General features: G+C 37.8%; 5 protein-coding genes across 11 annotated transcripts in view; 1 reads left to right on the top strand and 4 right to left on the bottom strand.

Annotated features, from left to right (window-relative positions):
• Nucleotides 1–1207, bottom strand: part of LOC138024122 (general transcription factor IIF subunit 1-like) — a 16726-nt gene extending 15519 nt beyond the window's left edge. Inside the window, exon 1 of the mRNA XM_068871227.1 lies at nt 1008–1207. Coding sequence (XP_068727328.1) covers nt 1008–1070 — 63 coding nt within the window. The 5' untranslated portion in view covers nt 1071–1207. The remainder of the gene's footprint in view (nt 1–1007) is intronic.
• An 874-nt stretch (nt 1208–2081) lies between these two features.
• Nucleotides 2082–4839, bottom strand: LOC138024035 (serine/threonine-protein kinase NIM1-like). The gene is made up of 3 exons (XM_068871127.1): nt 4489–4839; nt 4139–4407; nt 2082–3881 (listed from the first exon to the last, which is right to left on the bottom strand). The coding sequence occupies exons 1-3, from the start codon at nt 4739–4741 to the stop codon at nt 3111–3113; spliced, it is 1293 nt and encodes a 430-aa protein (XP_068727228.1). The 5' UTR covers nt 4742–4839; the 3' UTR covers nt 2082–3110.
• A 1431-nt stretch (nt 4840–6270) lies between these two features.
• On the bottom strand, nt 6271–22966 carry LOC138024091 (cytoplasmic dynein 2 light intermediate chain 1-like). Of its 3 annotated transcripts, none has more exons than XM_068871190.1 (18): nt 22828–22966; nt 21846–21913; nt 20730–20800; nt 20449–20483; nt 19546–19618; nt 19089–19177; nt 18364–18442; nt 17198–17250; nt 15542–15596; nt 15019–15087; nt 14091–14168; nt 13525–13604; nt 12581–12651; nt 12437–12482; nt 11632–11683; nt 9917–10009; nt 9687–9766; nt 6271–6885 (listed from the first exon to the last, which is right to left on the bottom strand). In XM_068871190.1, the coding sequence occupies exons 1-18, from the start codon at nt 22839–22841 to the stop codon at nt 6861–6863; spliced, it is 1131 nt and encodes a 376-aa protein (XP_068727291.1). In that variant the 5' UTR covers nt 22842–22966; the 3' UTR covers nt 6271–6860. The 3 variants fall into 3 exon arrangements, with proteins under 3 accessions (XP_068727291.1, XP_068727292.1, XP_068727293.1); XM_068871191.1 differs by having other exon boundaries at nt 22877–22945; XM_068871192.1 differs by lacking the exon at nt 22828–22966 and adding an exon at nt 22719–22790.
• A 27-nt stretch (nt 22967–22993) lies between these two features.
• Nucleotides 22994–25175, top strand: LOC138024092 (RWD domain-containing protein 3-like). Its single transcript, XM_068871193.1, has 2 exons — nt 22994–23766; nt 25032–25175. Exons 1-2 carry the CDS (start codon nt 23009–23011, stop codon nt 25144–25146), a joined length of 873 nt encoding a protein of 290 aa, XP_068727294.1. The 5' UTR covers nt 22994–23008; the 3' UTR covers nt 25147–25175.
• Nucleotides 25176–25419: 244 nt separating this feature from the next.
• The window catches only part of LOC138024090 (protein P54-like), a 61985-nt gene continuing 59904 nt past the window's right edge, over nt 25420–27500 (bottom strand). For all 5 annotated transcript variants that reach the window (XM_068871185.1, XM_068871186.1, XM_068871188.1 and 2 more), the window contains 2 exons: nt 27023–27256; nt 25420–26623 (listed from right to left, as the gene is read on the bottom strand). In XM_068871185.1, coding sequence (XP_068727286.1) covers nt 26544–26623; nt 27023–27256 — 314 coding nt within the window. In that variant the 3' untranslated portion in view covers nt 25420–26543. The remainder of the gene's footprint in view (nt 26624–27022; nt 27257–27500) is intronic.

Below are 27500 nucleotides of genomic sequence, written 5' to 3'. Positions count from 1 at the left end.
CTTGTATTGCTAGTACAGTATAATGAAAATGCCCAAACAACTGGTTACAAAGTCTCACCATCCTCAGAGGGATGCAAGTCATTAGGGAGTTTAAGAAACCATGACAGCTACAGTGACGAAAACCTCCCTTCAAAACTAAGTTTGAGCTATTCTAAGTGTTTCATGATTATTCCATCTTGTTTATATTATACAATATGGGCGAAGTGTGGATTGGTATAGATGGATTTGAAGTAAAGAGTGAGACTAAAAGATTCACTGTAGTTTGTCCATGTTGTCGTCAAAACCTTAAATTTGGTCATTTCATGCAGTAGTTTTAACGAGTACGGGAGAGAAATGATAAAAAATGTGTGATGCCCGTGCAGCACGAACAAAGTTTTTAGGCCTACTGTCAGTGTTGGTAAAGGGTTAGAGTTATTTCTATATTGGTCAAAACAAAGACCTGTGACTTCAGTGTGTTTTGTACTGGGTGTCTCGAAAACAAAGACCCTAAAACTCCAAAAACTCTAAAACAAATTAAGTACCCCAAAACCCTCAATTTGGCTAACCCTAGGCCTAACTAGGCCTAAAATTGTTTTTTAGGCCTAGGGTTAGTCAAATTGAGGTTGACTTGGGGTACTTTACTCGTTTCCGAGTTTTAAAGGTCTTTTTCAAGACACCCGTGTACCTGCCCTTGCAGATAAAAACAGCTTGTCCTTTGAGTGAGATAGTTGCTGTCAAAACCGTGAGCACTCTGAAATATTTCTTAATTAATTTAAAATTGCACGATGACTTTCCCTTCTTTCGTACATAAGCTTAAATAAAATCGAAAAACCACAACTGATCAACTGACTAGTCTTGACTTGAAAACACGACAACAGGAGTAAAATATTTCAGGAGGTTCACGTTTTGACATAAATTTGATCGTGATAAAAATTTCGTAAATTGTTACCTCTCTTAATTCACGAAACACCAAATTTGTACTCAGTTTATCAATAGGCTCAAGCTTATGTTCTCCTTAATTGGTTTACCTTTTGTTGAATGATCGGTTTCGCGGACAGTTGTGCCGGAGAAGCGGTTGCCTGTCTATTCATTTTGATACTTTAAAGCAGGAAGTCAAGACATATAAAAAAGGACAAAACGAGGAACTACCAGTGAAATGTATTAGGAGTGGTTGTGAAATGTATCTGTCCCGAAGACGCCATCTTGAGGGTTTAGTAACCTCTCGACTATTTGTTCCCCGGTCTCCCTTCATCTTGGAAACGAGGTTTGGTGCAGAGAAAAGGAATAGGATGGCTCTGTAGTCCAGGATTAGTGAAATATATCAAGGAAACTGGTCAATCTACTAAATAGTCGACAAACACTCATTTTGTTTCAACCTATCAAGTTTCAATCTCATCACCAGAGCTCATCTCTTTTGCGCTTGACTGAGTTAGAGATGAGCTCGAGCGCGAGCCTTGGGTCATGCGCAGGCACAAGACCCAAGGCACTGGTGACAAGAATGATAAAGTGTGGGATATCTTTCACCCTCCCTTCCCCTTCCGAGTTCATGTCTGCCTCCTCTTCAAAGCAAGTCCAAGTGCAAAGTTTATCTTATGAAATATTTAACAATTATTCCTCGAGCCCGAATGGGCTCTGAGTCAAAATATCGAGACAAAACATCTTTTGCTAGTTAAAGCTAGACTTTAATTGTTGTTTTGGTTTTCAAAGCCGGTGCTTTTCGCTACTAGTGGGCTATAACAAATAGCCTACTAGTAGCTCAACCAATCAGAATGCAGCATTGATAATAGACCACTAGTTGGATTTTACTAAATACTATTTAGCCTGTTGTAATTATTGTGAAATGAATCGTGAAAAGGTAATGAGACTGAATGTTTTCTTAAACCTGCATTATGCTAGGCTAGCAATATTTTGGCACCAAAGAATGACAATGGTGTGTTCACCCAATAATTTTTTTGTGGTTGCTGCAGCCCCCTTACTCCACTGCCTATGCTAGTGTTCTTGGCAAATAACAGTGGATAAATGTGGTATTGGAATATAGAAATATATCAATAAATATATTTATTGCCCTTCCTTAACACAACAACAAATTAAGATGACAGACATTCATATGAAAATACATTTTTATTTCTCTTCCTTGACACAGCATCCAATTAACACAATAGACATAAATATAACACTTCAAACTCATTTCGCACAAAATACAATGCAATCTTTGAAATTGAACATTTACAACTCAGTTTCTCTATGGCAAATGGATGCTGAGTCATTCTCACTCCAAAAGAAATCTCCTATGCCTTTATCAACAGTAAAAATTACTTCACCAGCATATTTAAAGGAAACTTACTGTCCAGTTGCACGAACGTCCTTAATATTATTATTATCATTCTAGGCATTTTTCAATGGGCATTATTACGAAACTGTAGAATGTTACAAAACAGTGAGAAGGGAAGATAGAATTAATGATTGGAGGAAGACAAAGTTTTAAATAAATAATTACTTGGAAAAACTGACACCAGATTGGTCAAAATGGCCTCAGGGTTTTATAAAAATGCTGTCAATTCGTTTATTCAACTCAGGACCAAACCTATTATAGCCAATTAATATCAACATCGATGAAAAACACTGTACGAGAAAACGAGACCAAACCTTTGAGAACACTCAAATAAACGTGACAGTAAGAGAAATGACTGGAAGATGCAGACGAGAAGATAAAGTTCTGCTGATTTTCCAATAGTTCGCAAAATATATTGCTTTCTATATAAATATTCACAAAAAATACACTTAACTACCTGGGTGCCGATGTGACGCAAGGATGTCCACGTGAATAACTCACAAATATATTTCTCATCATTCGAACGATATATGTTAATATAAATATTTCAAAGTAAAGTGAAAACTAGACCCGATAGGCAATATCAATATCGAAAGTGTAAACCGCAAAGATTTATCCACGGACCAGCGTGAAAACGATATGATTATGAAATCCTTCTATTAAAATCTCATTTACAACAATGATATTTCTGTTGAAAAATTCGCGTGAAAGAGACAAAAAAAAAGCTAGCTGATTTTTTTTGTCTTACACTTCATTTATCATAATTTACTGACAGCTTAATTACGGAGGAGGATGTGGCTTAAAGAATGACGCAGAATTTCGATTTAGGTTGTGATTTCGTTTGTACACCATCGGCCCCAGCATTGGCGCGTGGTTGTGTTTCCCCAGGCATGAGGTGATTATTATTGCTGTAACTGCTAATATTTGACGTTTTGCGAGCCAGTTCTAGCTTTTTTCTGGTAATTCGGTGAAGAACAACTCTGTAAGTTCCCGTAATGCTGTCCCTGGAGTCTCTGCAATTCGCAAAGAGATCCGAAGTAATTCCCAAATCCCGCATTACGCTAATTGCATCACGTTCATCCTCCGACAAATTATCATTGACTTCCGGTGGTTTCAAACTATATGTTCCGTCAGGTCGAGGAAACACTTCCCCTTCTAACCAAGGAGAGTGTTTAATCTCTTCCATTGTAAACCTGTCTGTGGGGAGAGGTCTCAGAATGTTCCGTAGCAGAAATTTGCAGCGATCGGACAAAAAGTCAGGCAGATAATAGGTCCCATCGAGGATACACTTCTTTAATTTGCCCACAGTTTCGGCACGAAAAGGCATCACGCCCGTAACCATAAAATACAGAAGTATTCCTAATGCCCATATGTCCACATAAATACCGATGTAATGCTCATCTTTGAACAATTCCGGTGCCGCATAAGGTGGCGAACCACAGAATGTATTCAGTGTACTATCTTTCGTGGATAAAGTGCTAAACCCAAAATCTCCCACTTTCACCAAATTGGGACCCGCAATGAACACGTTTTCTGCCTTCAGATCTCGGTGAATAATGTTGTTATTATGCTGTTGAATAAACGAGAGGAAAAACATTTATGTAAGTCTTTTTTAAAAATAGTACAACAAACAGAAATTGACCGTATCGAAAGTTCAGCAGGTCGTTAAAATTTTAAGAAACTGCAGCTACCAACAAGCTCAATTTCTTAATGACAGGGATCGATCCGGAAAAAATCGCTCCTTGTCAATAATTAAAATTTCATATCAAATTTGGTGGAGTCCTTCGTCACAAACGTTCAGAGCTTAGATACGCTGTTCTAGCTTACCATATGTTCCACAGCTGAAATTATTTGTGCATAAATCCGCCTTCCAGTACGCTCGTGCAGCTTTCCCTCGTTCGAAATTCGAGCGAACAATTCCCCGCCGGCCGCGTATTCCATTACAAGATGCAATTTAGAAAGAGTCTCAATAACTTCATACAGCCGAATAATATTTGGGTGATGAAGCTTTTCCATCGAAGAGATTTCCCTGGAGAGTAATCGCTGAGTCTTTTGATCCAACTTTGTTTTATCCAAAATCTTGATGGCAACTTTATCTAAAAAGAAGCGAAAGTAGCCTGTCATATTTCGTGCTTCGGTAGCGCGCGCATTACATGGAATTAAATCACTTTTCTCACCTCTCGTTAAAGAGTGTATGCCCATTTTAACCTGACAGAAGTTCCCACTGCCTAACTCGCCGCGAATGCGATAAAATCCAATTCGCTTTCCGATAGTAATTTCTTTGAGATATCGTGGGTCGTGAGAGAGGTCTTGTGTTAAGCGTTCGTAAGGCGTTAGACACTTCTCTCGTTGTTGATCGATTACTTTACCGTCTCCTTCGGCGTCACGCTCCCGCGAGGAAGACTCCGCCATGTTGTTAGAGACCGTCATTGCTCTAAGACGTTGACGATCGCCATTGTAGTACACTACTAACCAACATGAAGTCGCAGATACACTGTTGTGACGGCGAACAAAGGGCACCAAGGTCCCGGTGTTTCCATAGCAACAGAAGATCCTTTCATTGATTAGTCGACAATTCGAATTCGACAGAGTTTTTCGTTTCCAAGATTCTTATATAATTGTTTAGCTTATGTCTTTATTTCAAACGGAAAAGATGAAAAATGCGTCGTTTAATAAACAAGTGGGGTTACGGCAATAATCCTGAGATTTTAATACTTAGAAACATAGCGTGCTGTCACATCAAAGTGACTTTTCAGGGGATCATCTTCGAAAGCTCCTAAATAGGTCGCACTCATGCTCGAAGATTAAATATCCCTCATAGGACAAAAAAACTTGTTCGTTGAACACGATTTGTGATTTATTATTTACATGTATATTCATTTCTTGTTGTCAAAAAAATAAAAATTAAAAAATGGCTTGCTGTGGCTCTAAGGATTGTAATATTAATCCTGACCTTAAATGCACCTGTAAATAACTTAAAGAGAATCATTTAATGTTCTTACAAAACACTTGCAACCGGCTGTCAGAAAAGCGAAATATGAGAAGCGGCAGGGCATTCTGAAATCTTTCGCAAATGTCAATTAATTAAAATGGACTGAAAGCTGACGTGTTTCTTGAACAACCTGTCTTCGCCGTTTAGAGACAGTAACGTAAGACCAACGCGCAAAATGACGTGAAAATTTTCAAACAAAAAGTAACCATCCTAAATGTTTACATAATAAAAGTTTAACATTGCAGAAAGTAAGTTTGGTTACTATTGGAAATGACGATATTGGATGGGTTTTTCTTTGTTATTGCAATAATAAACACGAAGATAATGAACGTTTGTTTTTATCAATCAGAGCGTGGTCATGCACCCACAACTGGCGTACTTACTAGAAAATTCAACGCGGTTTTTTTTTTTTTTGCATAACGCTTGCGTTGGCTCTCAGATCGCGTTGGATGCTGGGACTGAGCACAAATCCTGGGTTTCATTTGATTGCTTTAACCGGGCATTTTGATATGCTTCACATGTAATTTTGCGTTTAAGAAAAGTCTGAATAAAAGGGTCTGAATAAATGAATATTTGATTTCGGCCCATTCCAGTCGTGTCTGTTTGCAGCAAGTATCAACTAAGTTCCTGGAACACAAAATGTTTTTGTGGTTCTTGATAAACAAAAGCTATTCATTTGCTGTTAACTGCAAACTTAATAGACCGAATGCATATATGGCGGCCAAAAGAATATTTTTTTGTTTATGTGCTAATTACACTCACTAGCCTCGTTTGCATGGACAAAATACAAAAGAAATGTTGCTTGAGAGCGAGGCTAGTGAGTCTCGTTAGCGCATAAACAAAACAATACATTTTTGACCGCCATTTATGCAATCGGTCTATGAAAATCTATTCTCTCCCTATTACTGACAGTATTCCAGAGACATATGAACAGTAAGAAGGATTTCTACGGAAGTGTCATATCGGATTAAACTGAAAACTGAAAACTTTATTTATTCTCGAGGGCCTGGAGCTTATTAGGCTCCTATCTTAAGTAGCTAATGAGTCGAGTATAAAACTAACCAAAAAAAAAAAAGAATTAAACTATTTACATCATGATAGGATATTATTTACAAATAATGCCGCTAAAATGTAAAATATTAACGACAGTCTAACAGTTGCATAACGAGCAGTTACATGCGTCAAAGGTGATCTTTCTGATACGTGTTACAAATTTTTTAAGGGTCGGAGAAGTCCTTAGTTCATCATTTAAAGAGTTCCAGATTTTTGGTCCGCAGTACCTAAAGGTGTTTAGTCCATACTTGGTGGTGATGACTCTGGGTTGTACAAGAATCAATTCGCCCCGTAAATTACGTGATTTACTTCTAAGCGCCAGTAAGAGACTTGTTGACGCAAGGATAAAACGCATGTCAGTGGAATGGCGTTCAGACAATTCTCACTAGCCGCACTTTCCGTCGTTCGATTTCAGCTCCGGCAAAAAGTGTTGTTTAGGTACTCAGTGAACATCGACTGCGTTGGTGACCAGAATTTCTCGTACAATAGTGATATGTCTAATGTTTACCGACAAACAGCACACCGTGACCTGTGAAAAACCGAAACAAATAAAGAAAAGAGGATTTCAGATCGACCAAAGGCTCTGGGAAACTCTGTGTAGGAGAACATGCGCCGTAGGGTTCTTGTACCCAAAGATTGGCTATTTGAGCCTTACGGCGCCTGTTCACTCCTCGTGCTAACATGAATGCACCAATTAGAGACGCTTTTGATTGTTCTTCACAAAAACCAATGAGAAGACACTTTGTTTCAGGGTTCTCCAGAGCTCTTCTCTCCCTCGGTCAAGAGAAAAGCTCTGGGGTCGAGATTGTATGAGATCGAGATTGTATGGATGGAGCCCATTGTATGGATGGATGGAGCCCATCACCCGGAGCGTGCAACTTACCTATTTTCGAGCAAAGGCGTTTTCACAAGTAAGGTTATTTTTAGATTGAATTTCCCGCTAATGAGACTCCCAAAGGAGCCCGATGACCAATTTCAAGAAATTAAGCTGACTAGGGTCACCGAACCGGAATTGCCTTTGTTTTTTGACCTAATTCGCAGGAGGGGCTAGTCTAAAAATAAACCTACTTGTGAAAACGCCGTTTCACAGACGCTGTATGGAAGTTGCACGCTCCAGATGGGCTCCTGATAGGCCCCTGTATCTACACCGTTGTATGCGTCTCATTGGTAGTGTAGGCAAAATTCCCTGAAAATCATCCGGAGAATCCCACTTTTTCTTCACATAAAAAGGTTACGAGCTATGTACCTTGAAAACGTAATAATTCCCTGTTTTGTAAATATACTACCTTTCACTCTTAAATTTATCACATTGTGTTGAAGTCTTCATCGTTTTTGCCTTCGGGATAATCCTCTGCTGTCTACGTAATTCAGTTGCAACCGAGTATCTATTCTAATCCAGCTTTAAAAGAGACTCGGTACCACTGGTGAAATGGGTCTTCGATTTGATATTTCAGGTCAGTGTAAATAGAAGTTCACGATGATTTACGTTGTAAAGCATTCGAACCAAGATATTCGAAAGGGCTTAGTCGACCCTTGGTTTGGGGGGAAAAATATCATATGATTATTTTAGTGAAGAAAAAGGAATTGGGTAAAGAGGCTATTTATTTTGCTTACCAATAAAACGAAGAGTCGACCCTGCCCGGGAAGTGACTTGGTAGGATTTTGTTGGAATGCAAAATATTGTACTGCCTGTATGAAGTTCTCCTCATCCTCAGCCGAGACGTAAAAGCGCGGTGCTGGCGATGGACCCACAAAATGAAATGGAGAGAGCAAAAGCAGAGCAAACACTTGACAGGGTTAAATTTCGATTCTAATTCCAGCGACGCCCTATGCGCCTTGGTAAAAGGTTCACGAACGAGAACAACGGAATACACCACACCCAGACAAAATGCTTAAAGGGTAACTAAGGACGGACCTCTCTAACCGAGTGCTGTACATTGACACGACAAAATACCCATACAATTTCGGCCAAACGTGGGTCAAAGACTCCATGTACAGTGTGTGGTGCGTACCGCAGCCGGAGGCGTGTATGCACATATGCTAAAAGGATATGACAAGAATGGATACTCCAAAATAAGGTGAGACACTTCGTGACACATACAGGTGTAACATTTGGTGACGCTCAGAGCTAACCCGCTTTGGAAGATAAACAACACTCTGTTTAGGCAGAGAATAGCCGCTGGGTTAGCCACTGATCTTCAGTGATGGACCTCTTTAGCTGGTACGGTTTGTTTTCCCATTTCAGACCACGTTATGCTATGCGGGAGGAACGCACGACGAAGCGCTAATAACGTCTATGTGGGAAGCCACTGAGCTACCAAGCCCCATCGGTGTTTTGCCAGTTGTGAGTTCGTACGCACTAAATGAATAATCAGGCGAAGCAGGATGGGCTATTGACCCGTGGCCCATGAGGGCGAAGGGTCTAATGGTTTTAGTATCATCCAACTAGTCGGACAGAAAAGGCAATAATAAACTTAGCAAATGCAAGTTGAAGAAATATTTATTTGGGAATAGAACGAAAGAAAGCGTCACGCTTTTCGCTAATCGAGGACTATTACTAATAGTCCTCCAATAGCGTAGCCAATTAAAATGCAGCATTTGCATTAGTCCACTAGTTGGGTGATACTAATGAAACATGAAATGTCGTACATTCTGAACTGCGGAAGCCTGAAATGACTTTTTTTCAGGCTTCCTCTGCAATTGCTTAAGTTGTTCTCTTCACTGCAATGATCATTCTCACTTAGAGTCGTCACAATCTGCAGTAACAACCGATTGGACATGTTGGGGAAAGTTTTAAAATGAAACGCTTACAAAAGGAAATGTTACAGCCAGAATATTTATTGCAAAGCCTTGAAACAGAACACCGATTTAAGTCCTTTCCACAACTCACGACACTGACGCGTTTGGATCAACATATGAAGAATATAATGGATTCTTCATTGCCAGCAGACCAAACTATCACATTGTTAGATAAGCGTGTAAATGATTGCTCAAAACAGCACGAGACTCTATCAGGAAGCAGGATGTTTAAAAGACTTACAACGCGACAAAACCCATGTTAGCGAAATTTAGAAGCAATAGAAAGTGGAAACCCGATTGAGTTGAACTATATTTTGAGATGTCTTTTAGAGTGTCAAAAGAAAAAAGAAAACTGTGCCAGCAATCCGATTGTTAGGTCAGAAATTGACCTTAAACAATAAATCTAGAGGATTTTTCTTTTACTCGGCTGATTTTAAGGAATAGGGCGAATAAAACAAGTCCTCGACGCAACTGTCATGTTGATTGCCTCAATTGAATTGTAGCCGTCATCACACATAAGCAACTCTTTACCGTGGACGCTTTTCCCCGCCAGTGGCCCGAGATGCATCACGGACCTTCCGCATGGCAAGTTTCCGGTATCTCTCCAACTCCTGCAAAGGAAAAAACGAATATGCCATTAGTTTATAAGCTTCGCAGAGCATATAAAGTTTTTTTTTCTTTCACCCTAGTAGTAGTAGCTTTCATTTGAATGGTCACACTTTAGGATTTCACCCACTCTTGAACTCAAAAGTAACAATTACCTCATCTTTTTGTTTTCTCATTGTGTCGACTGGTGGTTCAATATACTGCGGGTCTTTAGACGGATCTTCGCTGTTGTTTCTACCCTGCGATTTCTGTAAAAAGAATGTGTAAGCCCTTTTCAATTGACTTTCAGATACAGTAAAAACCCCCGTAAAAGAACCTAGAACTCTAGAGAACAGGTTCTTATATTTCAGGGTACTTTTTGACAAATCAGGCTGATCAGGGTCTTAATTTTTCAGAGTTTGTCGTAACATAGTCATTCACAGAAATATTACACTTCTAGTAAATAATAGATAACAAGAACTACAACAGAGAATTTCAATAGACGCAGACCGCGATTAAATGAGCCAATCACTGCGCATGCGGTCAGAGTTACGCACGGGAAAACGCAACAAAGCAGGTCACCAGTTGTTTATCGGGCCTCTAATTGGCTGAAAATATGCAAGAGATATTTTGAACAAATACAAGGGTTAGACACTGATCTCTATTGTCTAGTGATTAGGTCTAAGCGCCGACTCGAAATGGTTAGATTTCATAGATTCTTCTGGTGACACCATATTTAAACTTAGTAAAAATCTAATAAGATCGTTTGGTACTTTATATACACAATCTTCAGTGTCTCATCTTCTTTTGGAGTATCCATTCTAGTCACAACTGTTTAAAGGGTGGAATGATTGTAGACATGCAAAACAGTCGTATTTTTTACGAACGCAAGTGACGCGGTAAATATTCGAACCAAACGTCTGGAGCGAGTGTAGAAACGGCGAGGGAGGTGTGTGAGGCTCGCGCGCTTCGCACGCGAGGATCACGCTTACGGTGCTTCGCGCCTTCCGAAAAGGGAAGAAAACGACTGTTTTGCAGTCCAGAATGATTGATTCTTTTGATACAGCGGCCGTGTTGAGTCCCGAGGGACTAGAACCTTTTGTTTTTGCGCGGTAAAACTCGTTTCCAAACACATGATCTCGAGGCGCGACCTACGGAAATCTACTGTTTCTGGCCAATATAGGTCCCCGCGTGATAAGGGTCCATTGGATAAATGACGTTTTGAGCGTTCGCACTTCGTCAGAGCGAATTGGCCAATAGCAAACGTTCGAAACGCCAGCCATTGAATCTTTCCACGGTGGTAAATTCAAATTTTCAAGAGATATTTTGGCCAATCAATATGCTTAGCCATTAAAAAGCAAAGCAATAGCGGAACTATACTTTTAATTCTAAATTGAAAACCACTTTATACCGACATAAGTGATTAAGCACGCAAGTGAAAGATGCTACGGTTCTAAGTTACTGGGCACCTGACTAATTTAGCTTCATACAGTTATTTTGGGTGCCCTGTTACCGACTTCTTCTGTTACATTCATAACATACAATAATAAAATACAATACATACTTAATTGACCGCTCCCCATAGGGGCTTTTCAGGGCCAATGAAACACAATCAAAGAAACAACAGAACACAACAACTACAACTGTTAAGAATCCCAACTGGCCGGAGGCAAACCAGTTGGCAATTTACAAGTGCAGCCGGGAAGTTGAACCAGGGACAACCAGGAACAAATTCAACGAGTGGTCAGAGCAGTTCTTGAACCCGGGATCTTCGGATCTCAAGGCAAGTGCCCTAACCACTGGGCCACACTGCCTTGTATTACTTCTGTCTAATCAAGGTACGAATAAATATTGTTGTTGTTGTAAGTTCAAACAGAAATTCTTAATTCACCTGAGGTGGAAAGAATGTTGCGTATGCAGCCTTCCACTGCTCATATGGCGGCCTGAAACAGAAGAACACAGTTAACAAACTTACAAATCTTTCCTTTCTTGTTTCAGTGTTAAATATCTTAATAGCTCTTAACAACCTTCCCGCTTTTACGGTCTTACTAATAATCATAACTTTATTTAGTGTCAATGGATTTAGCACAAGAGCACTAATTGAGGAAACTAACGAAATCAACTCAAATCAAATATTGCATATTTTTTGCGGAGAGGGGAAAACCGGAGTACCTGGAGAAAAACCTCTTGGAGCAGAGTAGAGAACCAGCAAACTCAACCCACATATGACGCCGAGTCAGAGTTTTTCTCTGTCCTTGTGTGGGCCCATTTCCATCCGTAGGGCTAACGCTCACGTGGTTCATATGGGGTAGAAACTTAGCACTTCACATTACACTCTAATCAGTTGAGTCTGTTCAAATATAAGTGCTACACGGGCAACGTTTGCAAAAAACGTAATCCTTCCTTATATCAAATGTAACCTATTTATCCACTCGTCATTGACCAATCAGAAAGGCTTAAGTGACCACTATGAGAGAGTTGACCATTCTTTCAAAAATTGGCCAAATGCAAACTGGGCGTGCGATTTACAGATTCTCTCTAACGACACTCGAAACGCCGATCACTGAATCTCTTTATGATGACTGGACGATTTTCTCTTCCAAGTGGGTCTGTTAGAAGTCAAGAGGATGCCGTACAACTCTTTAGAAGAATTAGTCTCTTCATATTCACATAACAAACATGAAGAATACACGAACCTGCTCTGCATCTTTCCCATGTCTTGATTGGCCACTGGTGGCGCTCCTGATTGAAAGAAAAAGTTTAATTAAACAAAAAACAACGAAATTAAATGAGAAACTAACAAAAATATTAAGTGAGAGAGAAACAAGAGCTCAGCTAACCTATTTGCTGAAATGAGTCCTGGCCAGCTGGCACAATTATGGGTTTATTATGATCAACAGACACCACTTTACTGAGAAAAACAAACAGATAACGCAATCAGCATTTTCAACTTCAAATTTCATTGGATCAAAAGCTTTGTTGTCGTAGTTTATGTGTATCCATTGTTTAACCTCTCAAGAAGACCAATGTGGGGGCGGCCCAGGCTTTTCTTGACCTCTAAATTAAACCATATTTAAAACATATAAATATATAAAACATATAAAACATATAAACATATAAATATATTTAAAACATATAAATATATATTTTTATATTTCTTCGCCTGCAACCCTAAATGAAATCTTTACGGCCACATATCATGGTGTTTTGCCCAGAACACCATAAGTGAGACGATGAACATTCCTGCCCTTTCGTATGCGACTCCTCCCACCTCCCCCCCCCCCCCTCCCGGGAATGTTATGGCATAAATAGTGGGTAGTACAAGATGGAGTAGCAACGTTTTATGCAGTATGGGCAGGTGCAAAGCAGGATTAATGATCCCTTTTGGATTAACCTACAAATCTGATGTAAATTAACTAGCAAACAATAGGGGTAACTTGAGGTCACAATATAAATTCTTCATGAATGTGGTTCCAATTTGTTACCTTCTTGTTTCACTGTATTTGAAATCATTTTCCTTCAAAATTTAAATGTATTTGTCTCTCTCCCAATAGACCTAATCGGCTAACTCAATGTTGTACCCAATTCAAATCTCCGGGGACTAATCTGATTCTTTGTGTATTGTATTTGAATGATAATGTAGCATTCATATTTAAATGATATGGAAATACCTGGAACAAAACGTTTTATTCCCAAAGGGTTTGAATTGGGTACAACATTGAGTTAGCCGATTAGGTCTATTGGTCACAGTAATTTTAAATAAGAAAGAGACCCAGACACTTACTTTAGTGGGGTGTGGAACAAAAGAGACCCCACCAGACCTCTGGTGCGGTTTGTTAGGCCCTCTGCTTTAGTACTGAAGAACTTGAATGGAAAAAAAAAAACTGGTTAAAAAATTGGTGCCACTGACAATCTCATTGCTGTTCAAGTAGGTATTTAGAGTTCTCAGGACAGTTGTTGGTTCAATAAATAAAAAACATCACTGAAAATGTTATTTCACAGCTATGGAAAAGACATCACCATTGAAAGATGCAGGGGTTTCAATAACTTTTGAAGTAGATGCCTGGGCTAATCAATGTAAGTGGTGGTCACTCTTGAGAAGAAAATTTCTGACAAACAGATGGCGGCATACTGCTGGTGATCGGCTTCCAATGAACCCCTGTTTGGGGAAATAAAATATGACTGGTGCATTTATTTTGTTCTCAGGGGTTATTAAGTTTATTGAATTGAAGGAAAAGGGATAGAAGTGAAGTTAAGCATCCACCCACAAACCAATGTCTTATTTTACTGGGGTGAGGATAAAGGTACACAAGAGAGTGTAAGTCTTATTACAGGGTCAACTGCACTCACCTGCAGATGTGCTCCATTACTGTGTGCTATGAACCGCAATGTTCTGCTAATCATCTTACGTTTTTCGGGATCAAAATCCTGCAAATATAGTAAACAAGTATATAGTAAACAAGCATTTAATTATATATAATACTATTTATAAATTTGACTGAAGTCTCACTCCCAGGAGTCAATGGTTTAAACTTCAAAGGCTGTGACCAAATTTAGAAATAATATAATTCTTCTTTACTACATTTGCAGGATTTTAATCTCTTAAAACAGAGTTTACTGTCTAATGCCAGACAATTTTACTTGTCAACTGGGGATGTCCTAGGGCATTTGAGGTGTCAGTGGGTTAAGCTACCACACTTTAAAAACTTTTTGGGTGCTTCCCTATATAATGAAATACCATAAAAAAGGTAATACAGTGTTGGCAGCGATACTTCCCCCACACTACACCCCAAATTCATCAACTAAGCCCAAGTGGGGTGGGTACAAGTGATGCTGAACTATGGTAATCAACCAAATTTTTTTGCCAAAGGAAATGTAATGAAAGCAGAGATGGGCCTTAAAGTGCCAAAAGAGGTGGCACCATTTCAAGTGATTCAAAAGTTTTATGATTTTTCATGACTATTCAAATGACCTTTTTACACTTTAAACAGCAGGACCTTCAATGCATCAATAATAATGCCTGCATTCCAGAATTGTGAAAAAATATCCCATTCACTGACCAGAACACAAGATGCTTTCTTTCTCATGGACAACAAGAGCCATTTACCATGACTTTCCATGGGTTCAGACAAAAATATTGCTTTCAACGATCAAGATTCTGCTCTGGTTTGGACTAGCATTAGGCCATTCTTAACAAATTAGCCAAGGAGTTGTTTTTCAAACAAATAATATTTGAACAATTTTTCCCAAACATTTCAGGGGTTACTATCATCCTAACCTGATAGATGTCATATTTGCCTCCAATAATGGCGAGAGGAATAGGAAAAGGATCAATGGATGATTTATCCTGCAAGAAAATCAGAGCACATCTTTTACAAAGCACTACTTCCATAAAAAGCTAAGTGGATTTAAATGATTTACTGGTAATAAGAAGAGCAAGAATCTCATGGAGTGACATGATTCTGACGTAAAGAGGAAACTCTCTGTGATGCTTTAAGGTGTCCTACGTTCACTTTTGCTTATGTACCTGTACCAGCCTGTGCTTTTCACAGAAAAATAACCTATATGATATCTTCCAAATCATTCCAAATCAGGATGTAAAACAATTAGCTTTTTTAAACTGTAAGACTCATCAGGAGATGATGAGAAACTCTATTAATTTCTACGTTGCTCTTGCCAAAACCAACAAGCATAATCATTTATTAATAAATTTCAAAATAACATTAAAATGGGTTTTATTTAACTCCCGATCCAGTCCAATTGCAGTTCAATATAATAATGAAAGTAGCCAAATTTCTTACTGGATGTTCTTCTCCAAATCTTGTCACAGCTTGCTTCTTGAGCTGTTGAACAGATCTGAAGAGTAAAATAAAATTAATGTAAAACTTAGATATCTAAGTACACACTGTACAAGTATGTGATTTGTTTATGCACAATGTGGTAACACCTTAGCGCTTACATCGAAACTTGTTTGAACATACATGCCTAAGACTCTGTGGTACAATAACTTGAAGACAGTTTAAGCTACCTATGACGTAACAAATTCATTTAATATCCTTACAGCAAAATTTGTCAATTCAATAGAACGGTGAAGGAAAATAGAATACAATATTTAGACTTAATTGACCGCTACCCATAGGGGCTTTTCAGGGCCGATGAAACACAATCAACGAAATGACGGAACAGAACAACAACAACTGTTAAGAATCCCAACTGGCTAGAGATCTTGAACCCGGGATCTCTGGATCTCAAGGCAAGTGCCCTAACAACTGGGCCACACTGTCTCCCCTCAGGCCTCACCGCCAGAGGAGTTACAGCTGATAGACATACCACACACATAATCCCAGCTATCAATCCAAACACAGTTCAAATGTTACCCTACTAAGTAGTCTTCTAGTAGTCAATCAGTGTCCCAGTGCTTGAAGACTTGACACTTTGATCAAAAAATCAATTCTTATTTTTCTTTGGATTTCAAAACTATGTTCTTAACTAAACACTAATCAACCAAAGGTTTAAGCCTTGATTTCAAAGAGACACCTGTTTATTTTAACAGGAATTTTCCTATTTAATGGTCCACTATTACTAACCTTAAGTTCTTGAGAGAGCTGGATCGAGGAGAAAATGAAGTCAAAGGCTCACTAGTTTAAGAATGCAACGCATGTGTATGCCACAGAATTAATATGCAGCATGAGAGTCACATTTTACATAATTATATAACAAGCTGCACTCACACGCTGAAATTTCAAGCTAGTGACCCTTTGACGTCACTTTTCCCCGGATCCAATCCTCTCTGAGGTCCAATCAGTCAGTTTTGAAAGTGAGTAATGGACTGGACTGTGAAATCCACTAACGTCCTTTGGATAAAAATCAAAGCTCAAAATTTTGCCATTCGGGTGTTAGGCAAACAACTTTCACAATCAGAAGAAAAAAAAGGAAGTGATTTTTTCAATCCCTTTAATTAAATAAAGTTCAAATTCAGTTCAATTCTGCAATTATCTTACAATGTAACCACAGACAAACCATTGTATACTTTGCATACAGAAGACTGTTCATAACCACAATATCAGTGTACTAATTCCACAACATGCTGATTCAGATCTTTTACTTACATTGAATCAAACACATAGTATGTTTGACTGTAATAGTAAAACAAAGAAGTAAGGTTGGTGAAATGGTGAGGTGAACTCAACTTCTATCATACAGTAAGTCCTACCAGTAGGTTTTATTCTCACATTCAGTTTCACTTGTGGGTTTAGTTTGTTGGTTCTCTACTCTGCGCTGAGAGGTTTTTCTCTAGATACTCCAGCTTACCTGACGCTTAAAAATACCCAATTTATTCTGACCTCCTTTAAGTTGACTTACAGACTCCACCTTTGGTATATTAACCTTGGGACTTATTAATAATACTATTATTAGTCACAATCTTATGATTATTGAAATATTAAGCAGATAATTACCCTGGGTGTTTCTTTTCTAAATCCTCCAGTGCTTTGCCGATTTTGGATTTCACCTAATTCAATCAGGCATTCAAATCAAATGTTATTGGTCAGTCATAAAGAAGAGGAAACTAGGTTCTAGTACTGTCTAGCCAGGACACAGGAGAAGATTTATTCGCCACTGTCTTCAAAGATTTTGTCTACAGGAAACTGGATTCAAAACTATGGCCTCCGTAACACAGGGAGGATGCTCTACCCATTGAACGACTAGAACTCCTTGGGGTCCTTTTGCCCATCGACCAAACAACTAGTTTCCCGCCCTTCTCACTGGCTCATTATGCCTTAAACATTAAAAGTTGCATAAGAAATTTATAATATGCAGCCAATAATATTTGTAACTTGCTCATTTCAGTCTATGATCGAGGTGCAGAAACAGTTTTTAGGGTAAAACACTTGAAAAACTTTGACTAAAACTTATTACTTAGAACTGTTGGAGGAGGGGGGGGGGGGACTTGAATATGAAAGGGGATGATGCTCTTCGTCTCTCTATTCGGGTGCAAATTTCAGATTTCGGTCTCACTTAGGGTGTTCTGGGCAAAACGCCATTATATGCAGCCATAAAGATCTTGTCTGGGGTTGAACATGAAGAAATATAAAAAATAATAATATTTTAATATGTTAATATATTATTTAATAATTGTAAAATATGGTCTCTTTCAGGGGTCAAAAAAAGCATGGGCCATGTCCAGATTGGCCTCTTTAAAGGGTTTAATTTGGCATTTCTAACAAGCATCCCCGTCCCTTGATAAGCAAATCCCCCCCTCCCCCCTTCCCCCAGCATTGCATTTTCAAAACTACAAAAATCTTTCATGGTTTGGGGACTGTGGAAACTTAATTCAAGAAGAAACCCCCATGGTGACTATGTAATGTTAAAGGAAGACCTGAGAGAATAACAGAGTGATATTCTTGAGCCATTAATTTATCACTGCAAAATGAACATGGAAAAGGTGCCAAAAAAAACCTCTCACAAAATAAAATAAATTTCCTCTGCCCCTTGGCACTTGAAATACAGGCAGGAAAAGCGTTGAGGTTTGTCAGATTTAAACACACTTCCAAAAGAGTTTTCAAAATTCTTAGCCTAACAAAACAACACAATATTTATTCAGCACTCAAGATCAAAGTCGTACTTGAGATAGAAGGGTTTCCATGGTGTAAATCAGTTCGTTTGGAAGAGACAAATCCAACACAATAGCAATAGCCATGTTCCTGAAAATGCCATTTGACAAAAAGAAGCACGACCATTTTTCCTCTTTAACTTAAACAAATAGGTAAAATTACTGTCTTATGGCTTCTTTTCTTGCCATTGCCATAGCTGTTATTATTTCTTTACTTCGTATTAATACCAATGGTCCAGTAAGTGTATTTTCCATAATGGCCATCCAAGTACTATAAATATGGTTGACAATTCCACAGAACACTAAGATGCAGCTGGTTAGTTTTTCAAAGACAGAAGAGTCAGTTAACGGTCACAGTTAACTTTTTTGCCAAGGGAAACCAAGCACCTCCACAACTGACACCCTGATAATCTCATTTTTGTGCAAAGCTTGGACAAGTCACTGCTGGAACCCAGCACCATTAATTATTGCTTGGATTTGAAACTCAAGAGCAATTGACACATACGAAAAGAAGCCCCTGAAATACTAAGTAAATTATTTTCAACAACAAAAACAACTGTGCAACAACATTTATTTGTACTATACAATTAACAAAGTTGAGGCAGTAAATTGCAAAGTAAGTCAGATCAAGTAAAATGACTCTTAAGTTGAGCTACTTGGGTGATCAACATTGAATTGTTAAATTATATTAATTTACATATAAAAGTCAGAGAGGCTCTAGGTTATAAATTATTTACCTGACAGTAGCAGATGTTATGGGAATCTCAATCAGTTTAGATAAGAACGTTCCTCCTCCAAGTTCCCAAATGTGACCTATGTCTTTTCCCTGGTAAAATTTTAAAAGCATGCATTGTTCATATCATCGTAATATCCGTCATGGTGTTGCAATCTAGCTGTTTTCATCCCCTCCCTGTCCGAGTCACTCCATCCATCCATCTAACCTCCCTCTCCGAGTCACTCCATCCATCCATCTAATAAGTTGCATACATGTATGTTGCCAATACCAATGCTGCTGTACGTCACAACCTTAGATTACTAAGATCATCAACAAATTTGTTGTCATCATCAACAAATTTAAAACCTTGGTTATCAACATCTTAAACTGCCCAAGAGCAACTTTGTTCTAAACTTTGTGGCCTGATAACTGGGATTCTTTTTCCTTATTCCTGATAATTATTGTTATAAGAGACTTACAATGTTATGACCAGTTTTAGTCCTTCTACCAAATGTGTAATCCAGTGCTGTGGTAGGCTTCGGGGCTTCATCCCTGTGGAAATCAAAAAGCCATGATTGTACTTTATTACATAATGTACGCACAACATTTTAAAACTTTCAACTTGCACCACATGTACCTTCAGCCAGTGATACGAGTCTCAAAGATTATTTTGAGTGGAGGTGTATGAAAGAAGTAGATGGCCTTTAAGTGACAGCCAATGCAAACAGTGCAGCAAAGAGGCCAGCCAACTTAAAGTGGTACTATGATCAAAAAATCATTTCCTTTTTTTCTTCAGACTTTGAAGGCGTATTCGCTTAACACCTAACTGGCAAAATTTTGAGCTTTGAGTTTTATCCAAAGGCTGTTTATTTTGAGTGTAAGTTTTGGATTTCACGTTCCGCCATTATTCACGTTCAAAACTGGCCGATTGGACCTCAGAGGGTTGGATCTAGAGAAAATGACGTCATTTACTCACTAGCTTAAAATTTCAGCGTGTAAACGCAATTTATTATATATGCAAAACACGGGTTGAAAAGTCTGAAAGCCCGAAACTCCCGTGCTGCATATTAATTAGGCCGCGTACACATGCATTGCATTCTTAAACTAGTGAGTGTTTGACGTCATTTTCTCCTCGACCCAGCTCTCTCAAGATTTTGAAGTTAGTAATGGTGGACCAATAAATAAGAAAATTCCAGCTAAAATAAACAGGTGTCTTTTTAAAATCAGAACTTAAAACTTGGGTGAGTTAGTGTTTAGTTAACATAGTTTTGAAATCCAAAGGAAAAACAAAATTTTTTTTTGGTCGTAGTGCCACTTTAAGTTGGTGTGAATTAATTTTTTCGGAAGCTGGACAAATTTTTCACCTTCTCTCACCCACTTACCGATCAAGAAATCGTAGAATGATTGAGGTTTTCCCCTGGAAAAGAAAAATGTATGATAGATTGAAAATTTCAGTAAAATTATGTAACTCAACCAGAAACAAAAATTATAAAATTAATAGTCAGGGAAGTGAATCCTGGAATTCATTATCCAACAAGCTAAGAATTAACGCCTGTCACTGGTAAACACAATATTTACTTTGATAATCCTCCAACTAACCTTTAATTCATATTCATTATTACTGTATTTAATAAAATTTACTCATTAATTTTAATTAACTTACAGAGTTTTTACTGCCAAGGAAAAATATGCTGGATTCATCACTGTTGGGAAGTTGTGAATCTTCTATCTGGTCTATAAAAGTAATGAGAAAATTTCACTTTTATTTTAGTTTATTTTTTCAAGTTTCAATCTGTTGCCTATCCTATCAAAGACCTAGCCCCTTTCATTTATGTTCTATGCCTTTATATCCAAGCCATCTGCAATTTATACCCTGTCTTTTTCTTCATTTCTTCAAAAAAACATATTTTCATTATGAGCTCATTTCTTTAAATGCCCATACATGATCCTCTTACTGATGCCTTCTTTTACGTTCACAACCCTGACCTTAACTCATCTCTGAATCTTGCTGTTTTTCCTGTCTTTGACTTCCTATTCTTCCTTTCTAGAAGTCTGAGGAGAGTGGCAGCCATGATGCTCCGTTCAGTCCCTCAGTATATCCCCCAAAAGTTTCAATAGCTCTGCAATTATTATGATTTGACTTCCCCCTTCTCTTCGAAAGCTTATACCTTCCTGGGGGAGGGGGGGGGGTTTGCATATGAAGGGGTGGGGGTGCTTGTCGGAAATTTTGAGTTAAACCCTTAAAGGAGACCAATCTGAGCGTGGCCCAGGCTTTTTTTACACCCAAAATTTAAAGAGACCATATTTAAAAAGTATTAATTAAAACATATTTTGTAAAATTTCCCACGCTAATAGAGCGGTTTTCAATTGAGTGTCGAAAGTAATTGGTGAACTGCTTTGGTTTTGCATTACTTCACTCAGTGATTGGTTCAAAGTTCTTGCGCCATTTTTTCAACCCATCAGAAATGAAACCAAAACCAATCATGGCTCGCGTGTGCACATTTTCCCGCGCTTTGCGTCGGCTACATGCAATTACTTCGAGTTTTGATTTATTTACTGGATTGTCTCCGTCCTTTTTGATTGGCCAAAGTAATTACTTTGGTTTTGGTTTTACAACACTCACTCTAAAGCACCAGCTTAAACAAAAATTTTATTCATGAATTTAACCCATTGTTTCCTGGTAAATTATAAGCCAGAACAGATTTTACTCATGAAGTGGGGTGTTCTAGCGTGTCTGAGGACTCAATGGGTTAAATTACTTAACTTTTCATATTTATACCTTGGTTGGAATAAGTTTCCATACTATCTCGTTCTTCAACCGCCAAGTCCCAGATAGTCTTTTCCGACCTGGTCGAGAGGGAATTATCATAAATTTAAGACAGCTCACAGAAATTAAAATTATGAGTGGCATGTTCAATGATCACTCGACTAACACAATCAATGCAATTGACGGAAATCATCAAAGTGGTCTTACACTTACGCTTAAAATAATTAAGTTATTCGCACATTTTGATTATGAAAAATTCAGTCGTATTAAGGAGGCTCCCTAGAGTTTTAGGGCCATGCACAAAGCTGGGCACTAGTATGGCATGTAAAGCCTGAATCGCATGTGTTTTTCTCATTTTTGTGACGTCAACATGACCAAATCTATAAAATTAACAGCTAATTTTCCTGCGTTTCCTTTGGTAAATTTTTTATAAAATTGGCTCTGTTCTAACCACATACATTTCCTATCAAATATGCTATATTTGTTAAAATCTGTCAGAGCTAATCAAATATATTTACAAAAATGACAAATTATAGAATATTGGCAAAACCATCTGAACAATCTTGACTTTTAACCACTTTAAAATGTTTGGCAAAACCATAAAATTATGTGGCAAAAAATAAAAAAAAATTCACCGAAGGAAAGTATAAATATTAAGGAATTTAGGCCAAAAGTTGGAACATATCTGCCGGGCATTAGATGTGATGTTGCCATGGTAACTGTCATAATCCAAAAATTGACACCGAAAAAATAAGCCTCACTATATCGGTACCTATACTGGTAAATCTCTACAAGGAAAACTTTCAGAGAAACTAACTAGGCTTCCTTTTGCAACTCGTGCTCTGTAGTGAAGATATTAGCAAATACTATAGGGAGCCTCCTTACCTTCGATCTCCCAGCAAATTCGTTGCCAGAGCAACATAAACGCCATTTTGACAAGTTTATTTTCTTTCCATATCTTAGTGTGTTAAAATTATTAAATATTACTCATCACCTCTTATCACTCATTATGGAAGCAAGAGCGAAATCAAACGGCCACACACATTCTGTTCTCTTTTTCTTTTAGGAAAGACAGGATGAGAAAGAGCTTCGCCAGCCCACCTTATTGTGAGCCTGTGGTATGTTTGTTGTTCATCAGCGGTTTTCCTATTTAGTTCCCAGTTTTTCGGAGCGGAATGAGTTCATTCATGGCTCGTTCTGAAGTTGTTGAGGAAATTTCTGCTTTAAGATCCATCTTCTGTAATCCAGGAGAATTTGATTTGTTGACTCCCTCTTCATTAGAAACCCTTGAACAATATCATGGAGACATTTCTTTTAAGCTTGTTGTCCAATGCTCCGCAAACGAAGACTACAAACCTCCTCTGAAATCTTCGGAGAGTGATGAAGGAAGCTTCAATCAATTTAATGTGGAAATGTCAGTTACTCTTCCGCCAAGCTATCCAAGGCTTGTACCCGAAATATCATTATCATGCACAGAATTAACAAAGAAAAATGTTTCTCTGTTGCGAGACAGACTTATTGCATTCGCAACAAAATTCTGCACATCAACTTCGGAACCAATAATAATGGACTTGACGTTGTGGATTCAAGAAAATGCTGGACTGTATTGGGAAAAACCAGCGCTTACTAGACCAAGAAATGCCATCACTGCATATAACAAAATCATTCTACTCAAGTTGGATCATATGAGGAATAAAACCCGCTATGTCAAATTTATAAGCAGCTGGGCAAAGGAGCTTGAACTCCATGGACGGATCTTTTTTCTTGGACATTTCATTTTTATTCTGATGACAGGAGAGTCTGAGAATGTTAAGGAATATTTGCACAGACATAAAACTTGTAATGTTGATGTTGATTCATCAGGGAGGCCATGCAAAGAAAGAATGATGAATGTTCTTTTTCAACAAGAGGCTTTAAGCAACAAATCCCAAAGGTGATGATTGTTTTATTGCTTAAGAAGTGGAATAAAGATGATACCACATGGGTAAAGTTACTGAAGATATCACAACAAAGTAAACAAAAAGACACTTAGAAAATGACAAGAGTTACACAAACAAACGTTTTTACATGAGAGAAAAATGCTCTAAAAATGATTTGAGATATTATAGATTACTGTTAAAGAAAATCCACATACCCCTACTTTGAAAGATCGATGTAGCACACATCAACATTCATCTCCTCATTCTTAAGGTGAAACTTCAGAAAATTTGAGCTTCAACCAAAGAGATCTTTATTGTAAAATCTCCATGTACATGATTTGAATAAAATAATTCTCCACGAGGAGTATCCCTGGTGAAAGTATTTTAGAGCTTTTTAAAGATCCTCAAAAGATGTTCAAACATCTTCATTGAAATCTTGTATGCATCCTCTAAAATCCTTTTGCCTTGGAGTTTATTAAATCAATTTTTCGGGCAAAGATCTTTAAAAGCACCAGAACTTTAGGGAACTTTTAAGATCCATAACATTCCTTGCAAAATCGGTAACCTACACGTATTCATAACTCCTAGGAGTGAGAATTAATAGATGTTACTCTGTCTAACGCAAGACAATTTTACTTGTCAATGGGGGGTAGTTAGTCAATAGGTTAAAGATAAAGTTGTTAATTTAGGCAAGAGAAGATCGTTGAAAGATCCTTTGAGGACTTTCATTAATTTTTCATCACGTGTGCATTGTGCCTCTGATACTTGCCATTTGGTTGAAGTTTTTTGAAAACCCTCTCATGAAATCATAGATCCTGTTGGGATTATCCTAAAAATGCAAGTCTCTCCGTAGCCAGCTATAGGCCACTTCGAAAAGTACCATAATACTCTTTGTTTGTCCCCCCAAATTTTGCATAAGAATTGTTTTTGTTTTCTCTTGGAACCATTGTAAGTCCCAAGAGAAACTGGAAACAATGCTTATGCAAAATTTGCAGGGACAAACAAAGAGTATTATGGTATTTTCCAAAGTGGCCTATTTACTTCTGTTTCATCAACATAAAACTGTTTGAAGAAGTAAAAACTAATTTCTACAATTCTTGCAACTGCTCATTAAAAGATCATTTCTTAGCAGAGAACATTTTTATTTATTTCATGACTCAATAAAGTGAAGGATATGCAAGGACCAGTTTTATTTCAAATTAATTTTTCTCATAGGTAACACTCACCACCTAGGTTTTAAGTACATTATTGGATAATTTTGTCTTCTTTTTTTTTTCAGGATTGGTGACTTTCAGGAAGTGGAATGTAAATCTCTGTTGGATTTCAAAGAGAAGTTTACTGAAATAAATCTTGCTTACCTCTTTGAAGAGCATATTGAACCATTAGTGACCTAACAGAGCCAATTAAAAAGAAAGGTCATCTATCCTTGGTCACTGTGTATGGCTTTATCACTGCATGACTCCTTTTCGACCTTAAAAATAATGTTTTCCCCTTACTTTTTGGTCATTGTGCTTTGAGCTTGAGGTTTAGTCGTTAGCAACCCTCTGGAATGGGATGCAAGGCACTCACCCAAAATTCGAGAACAATGTGGGCCACATTGTTGTGAAAGAGTGGGTGATACCCTCAGAGATAGTAGTACTCTAAAGCAAGCAAAAGAAACACACACATTCGGACCATGAAATTTAATGACATTAAAAAGCTATTAAAATAAATAATATTATTTATATTATAAAAATGATGGTACAAATATGTCATATTAAAATACAAAATATTTAGAAAGAAAATGTTAGATAGCAAGGCAAACACAAGCCTCAAAAACATTAATCTGCCATCCTGTTTACATGTTGTGCAAATACCAAGCAATCTTTGCATTGAGCCCTATCCAACTTTATCTATGATTTTTAAATCATAGATAAAGTTAGGTTCGAAACAGCTGTGATAGAGTATCACAAATGACCACACACTAAAAATTGAAAGGACAGTAATGGTAGAAATTCTTATGAAAAACAGACACCGCTTGTCTTTTTGATGCATTTTTGGCTGTGCCACAGCTAGCTTTCTCTCATTCGCAATACAGATTAAAATTTTCCTTTAGCATTTACCAAATGCCGCAAGTAGCAGACACCACAGAGCAGAGGTTCCCACCTTGAAAAGGGCACAATGTCAAACTATTGGGAGATGGCTCCATTGTCAGATCCTCAATGCACATTGACATCACCTTATGCATGTTAACGTTCCCAAATTGTGGCCAAATTATGCACATTAAAAAGTGCTTGATCTATGCAGTGAATGATCCCAAATCATGTCAGCACTCTATTATTTGGCATAAAACAGCCAACAGTCGACTCCATAATAAGAAATTCCATAAAATGTACGTAGTCCTTGATTTTGCAAAGTGACCAAAAAAATGGTCCTCAATCAAAACTGTAATTTAGTTGAATCAAATTATTAATTGACAGTAGATTAATCACCGTAATAAGATTAGAAAGCTGTTGTTTCAAGCATTAGACCTTGTTTCATGACCTGCAATGACGAAGAGCTAATGTTTGAAACTTCAGCTTTCGAATAATTTGAAAGCTGAAAACTTTTATCAACCCATTTCATACAATAAAAAATTACAGCCAACTGAGCTAGCTCATGATGATGGAATTTTCATGCTTCACTCACTCACTGACCCACCACCACTGACAGTTCCCTGTAGGAATTATAAATTTTACTTTGGAAACTAACTTTGTTAGGTACCCTATTACATGTACCAGTATATTCAAATTTTGTCAATTAAGCCCTTCACTTATTTTAAAAGATCATCAGAGTTCAGTGAACTAAGAGATGAGCTTGAGATATTTTTAATTCCATTCCTTGAAGAGATTCCTGCAACAACAAAGGTAATCATAAAATCACTTTCTTAATTAATGTTGGTAGTTCCATCAGAACTCAGCAGAAGGTAGCCAATTGCACTGACCAATAATATTAATCATTGCAGTTTATCCTTTCATCTTCCCCTTGGAGGAAAGGGTAATATGTTGGGCACTTATGGCTCATATTAATATTTTTGTTGACTCCTCACTCTCGTCACTGCAGCTGAGCTGTGAAGCCACTCAATTGGGGGGTGTTTGCCATATTGCCACTCAGGAGTTTATAAGAGACAATTTATTCCTTAAATTGTCCATTTAAGTAAGAGAGTCAATTCTCCCTTTTAGTATGACTATAACCTGCACTTCTTATACCTACATTTAATTAGCTTACAGGTATACTCAAAGCAGAAAATACCTCTAAGAGATCTATCCAGGTGAACAGAAGTCAAATCTGTGTCACTTGGACTGCTCATGTCCAGTGTTGTCAAACTTAAGTCACTGTCATTGCTACTAGATAAAACAAGATCATCTGATGCTGTCTTTGACTTGGATGCTTTGACTTTTCGTTGTGATCTTGTACTCCCATTAGTTGACCTTGAATGAATGGAAGGGCGTGAACGAGAATGCCTTGATGAAGAGTTGTTGCTACCTAAAAAACAAAGATTCCTCTTTACGAAAATTAGGTGTATTTACTGGAAAACAAGGAGAAAGAGGATTACAATTATTATAATCTATTATTATATGGCTTGTGTTTGTAGCCGATATAACGCGCACTCTGATTGGCTAATTAATTGTGACTGAATTGTAGGGCATTATTCTCCCGTAATGGCCACGGGCCGATTAAGGGCTTGCAAAAACAAAGCAAAAGGTACCTAATTAAGAAGCCATATAAT

The sequence above is a fragment of the Montipora capricornis genome, chromosome 11 (genome assembly GCF_036669925.1).
Source record: "Montipora capricornis isolate CH-2021 chromosome 11, ASM3666992v2, whole genome shotgun sequence".
In the NCBI taxonomy this organism is placed as follows: domain Eukaryota; kingdom Metazoa; phylum Cnidaria; class Anthozoa; order Scleractinia; family Acroporidae; genus Montipora; species Montipora capricornis.
This window is presented reverse-complemented; position numbering and strand designations above follow the sequence as displayed.

Coding starts and splice junctions, on each gene's coding strand:
- LOC138024035 (XM_068871127.1), bottom strand. CDS start 4,741: ATGACGGTCTCTAACAACATGGCGGAGTCTTCCTCGCGGGAGCGTGAC. Junction 4,408..4,488: donor CATACACTCTTTAACGAGAG/GTGAGAAAAGTG, acceptor GCTTCTTTTTAG/ATAAAGTTGCCATCAAGATT. Junction 3,882..4,138: donor TTTCAGCTGTGGAACATATG/GTAAGCTAGAAC, acceptor TTTATTCAACAG/CATAATAACAACATTATTCA.
- LOC138024091 (XM_068871190.1), bottom strand. Junction 19,178..19,545: donor CTAAAACTGGTCATAACATT/GTAAGTCTCTTA, acceptor AAATTTTACCAG/GGAAAAGACATAGGTCACAT. Junction 15,088..15,541: donor GATTTGGAGAAGAACATCCA/GTAAGAAATTTG, acceptor ATTTTCTTGCAG/GATAAATCATCCATTGATCC.
- LOC138024092 (XM_068871193.1), top strand. CDS start 23,009: ATGAGTTCATTCATGGCTCGTTCTGAAGTTGTTGAGGAAATTTCTGCT. Junction 23,767..25,031: donor TTAAGCAACAAATCCCAAAG/GTGATGATTGTT, acceptor TTTTTTTTTCAG/GATTGGTGACTTTCAGGAAG.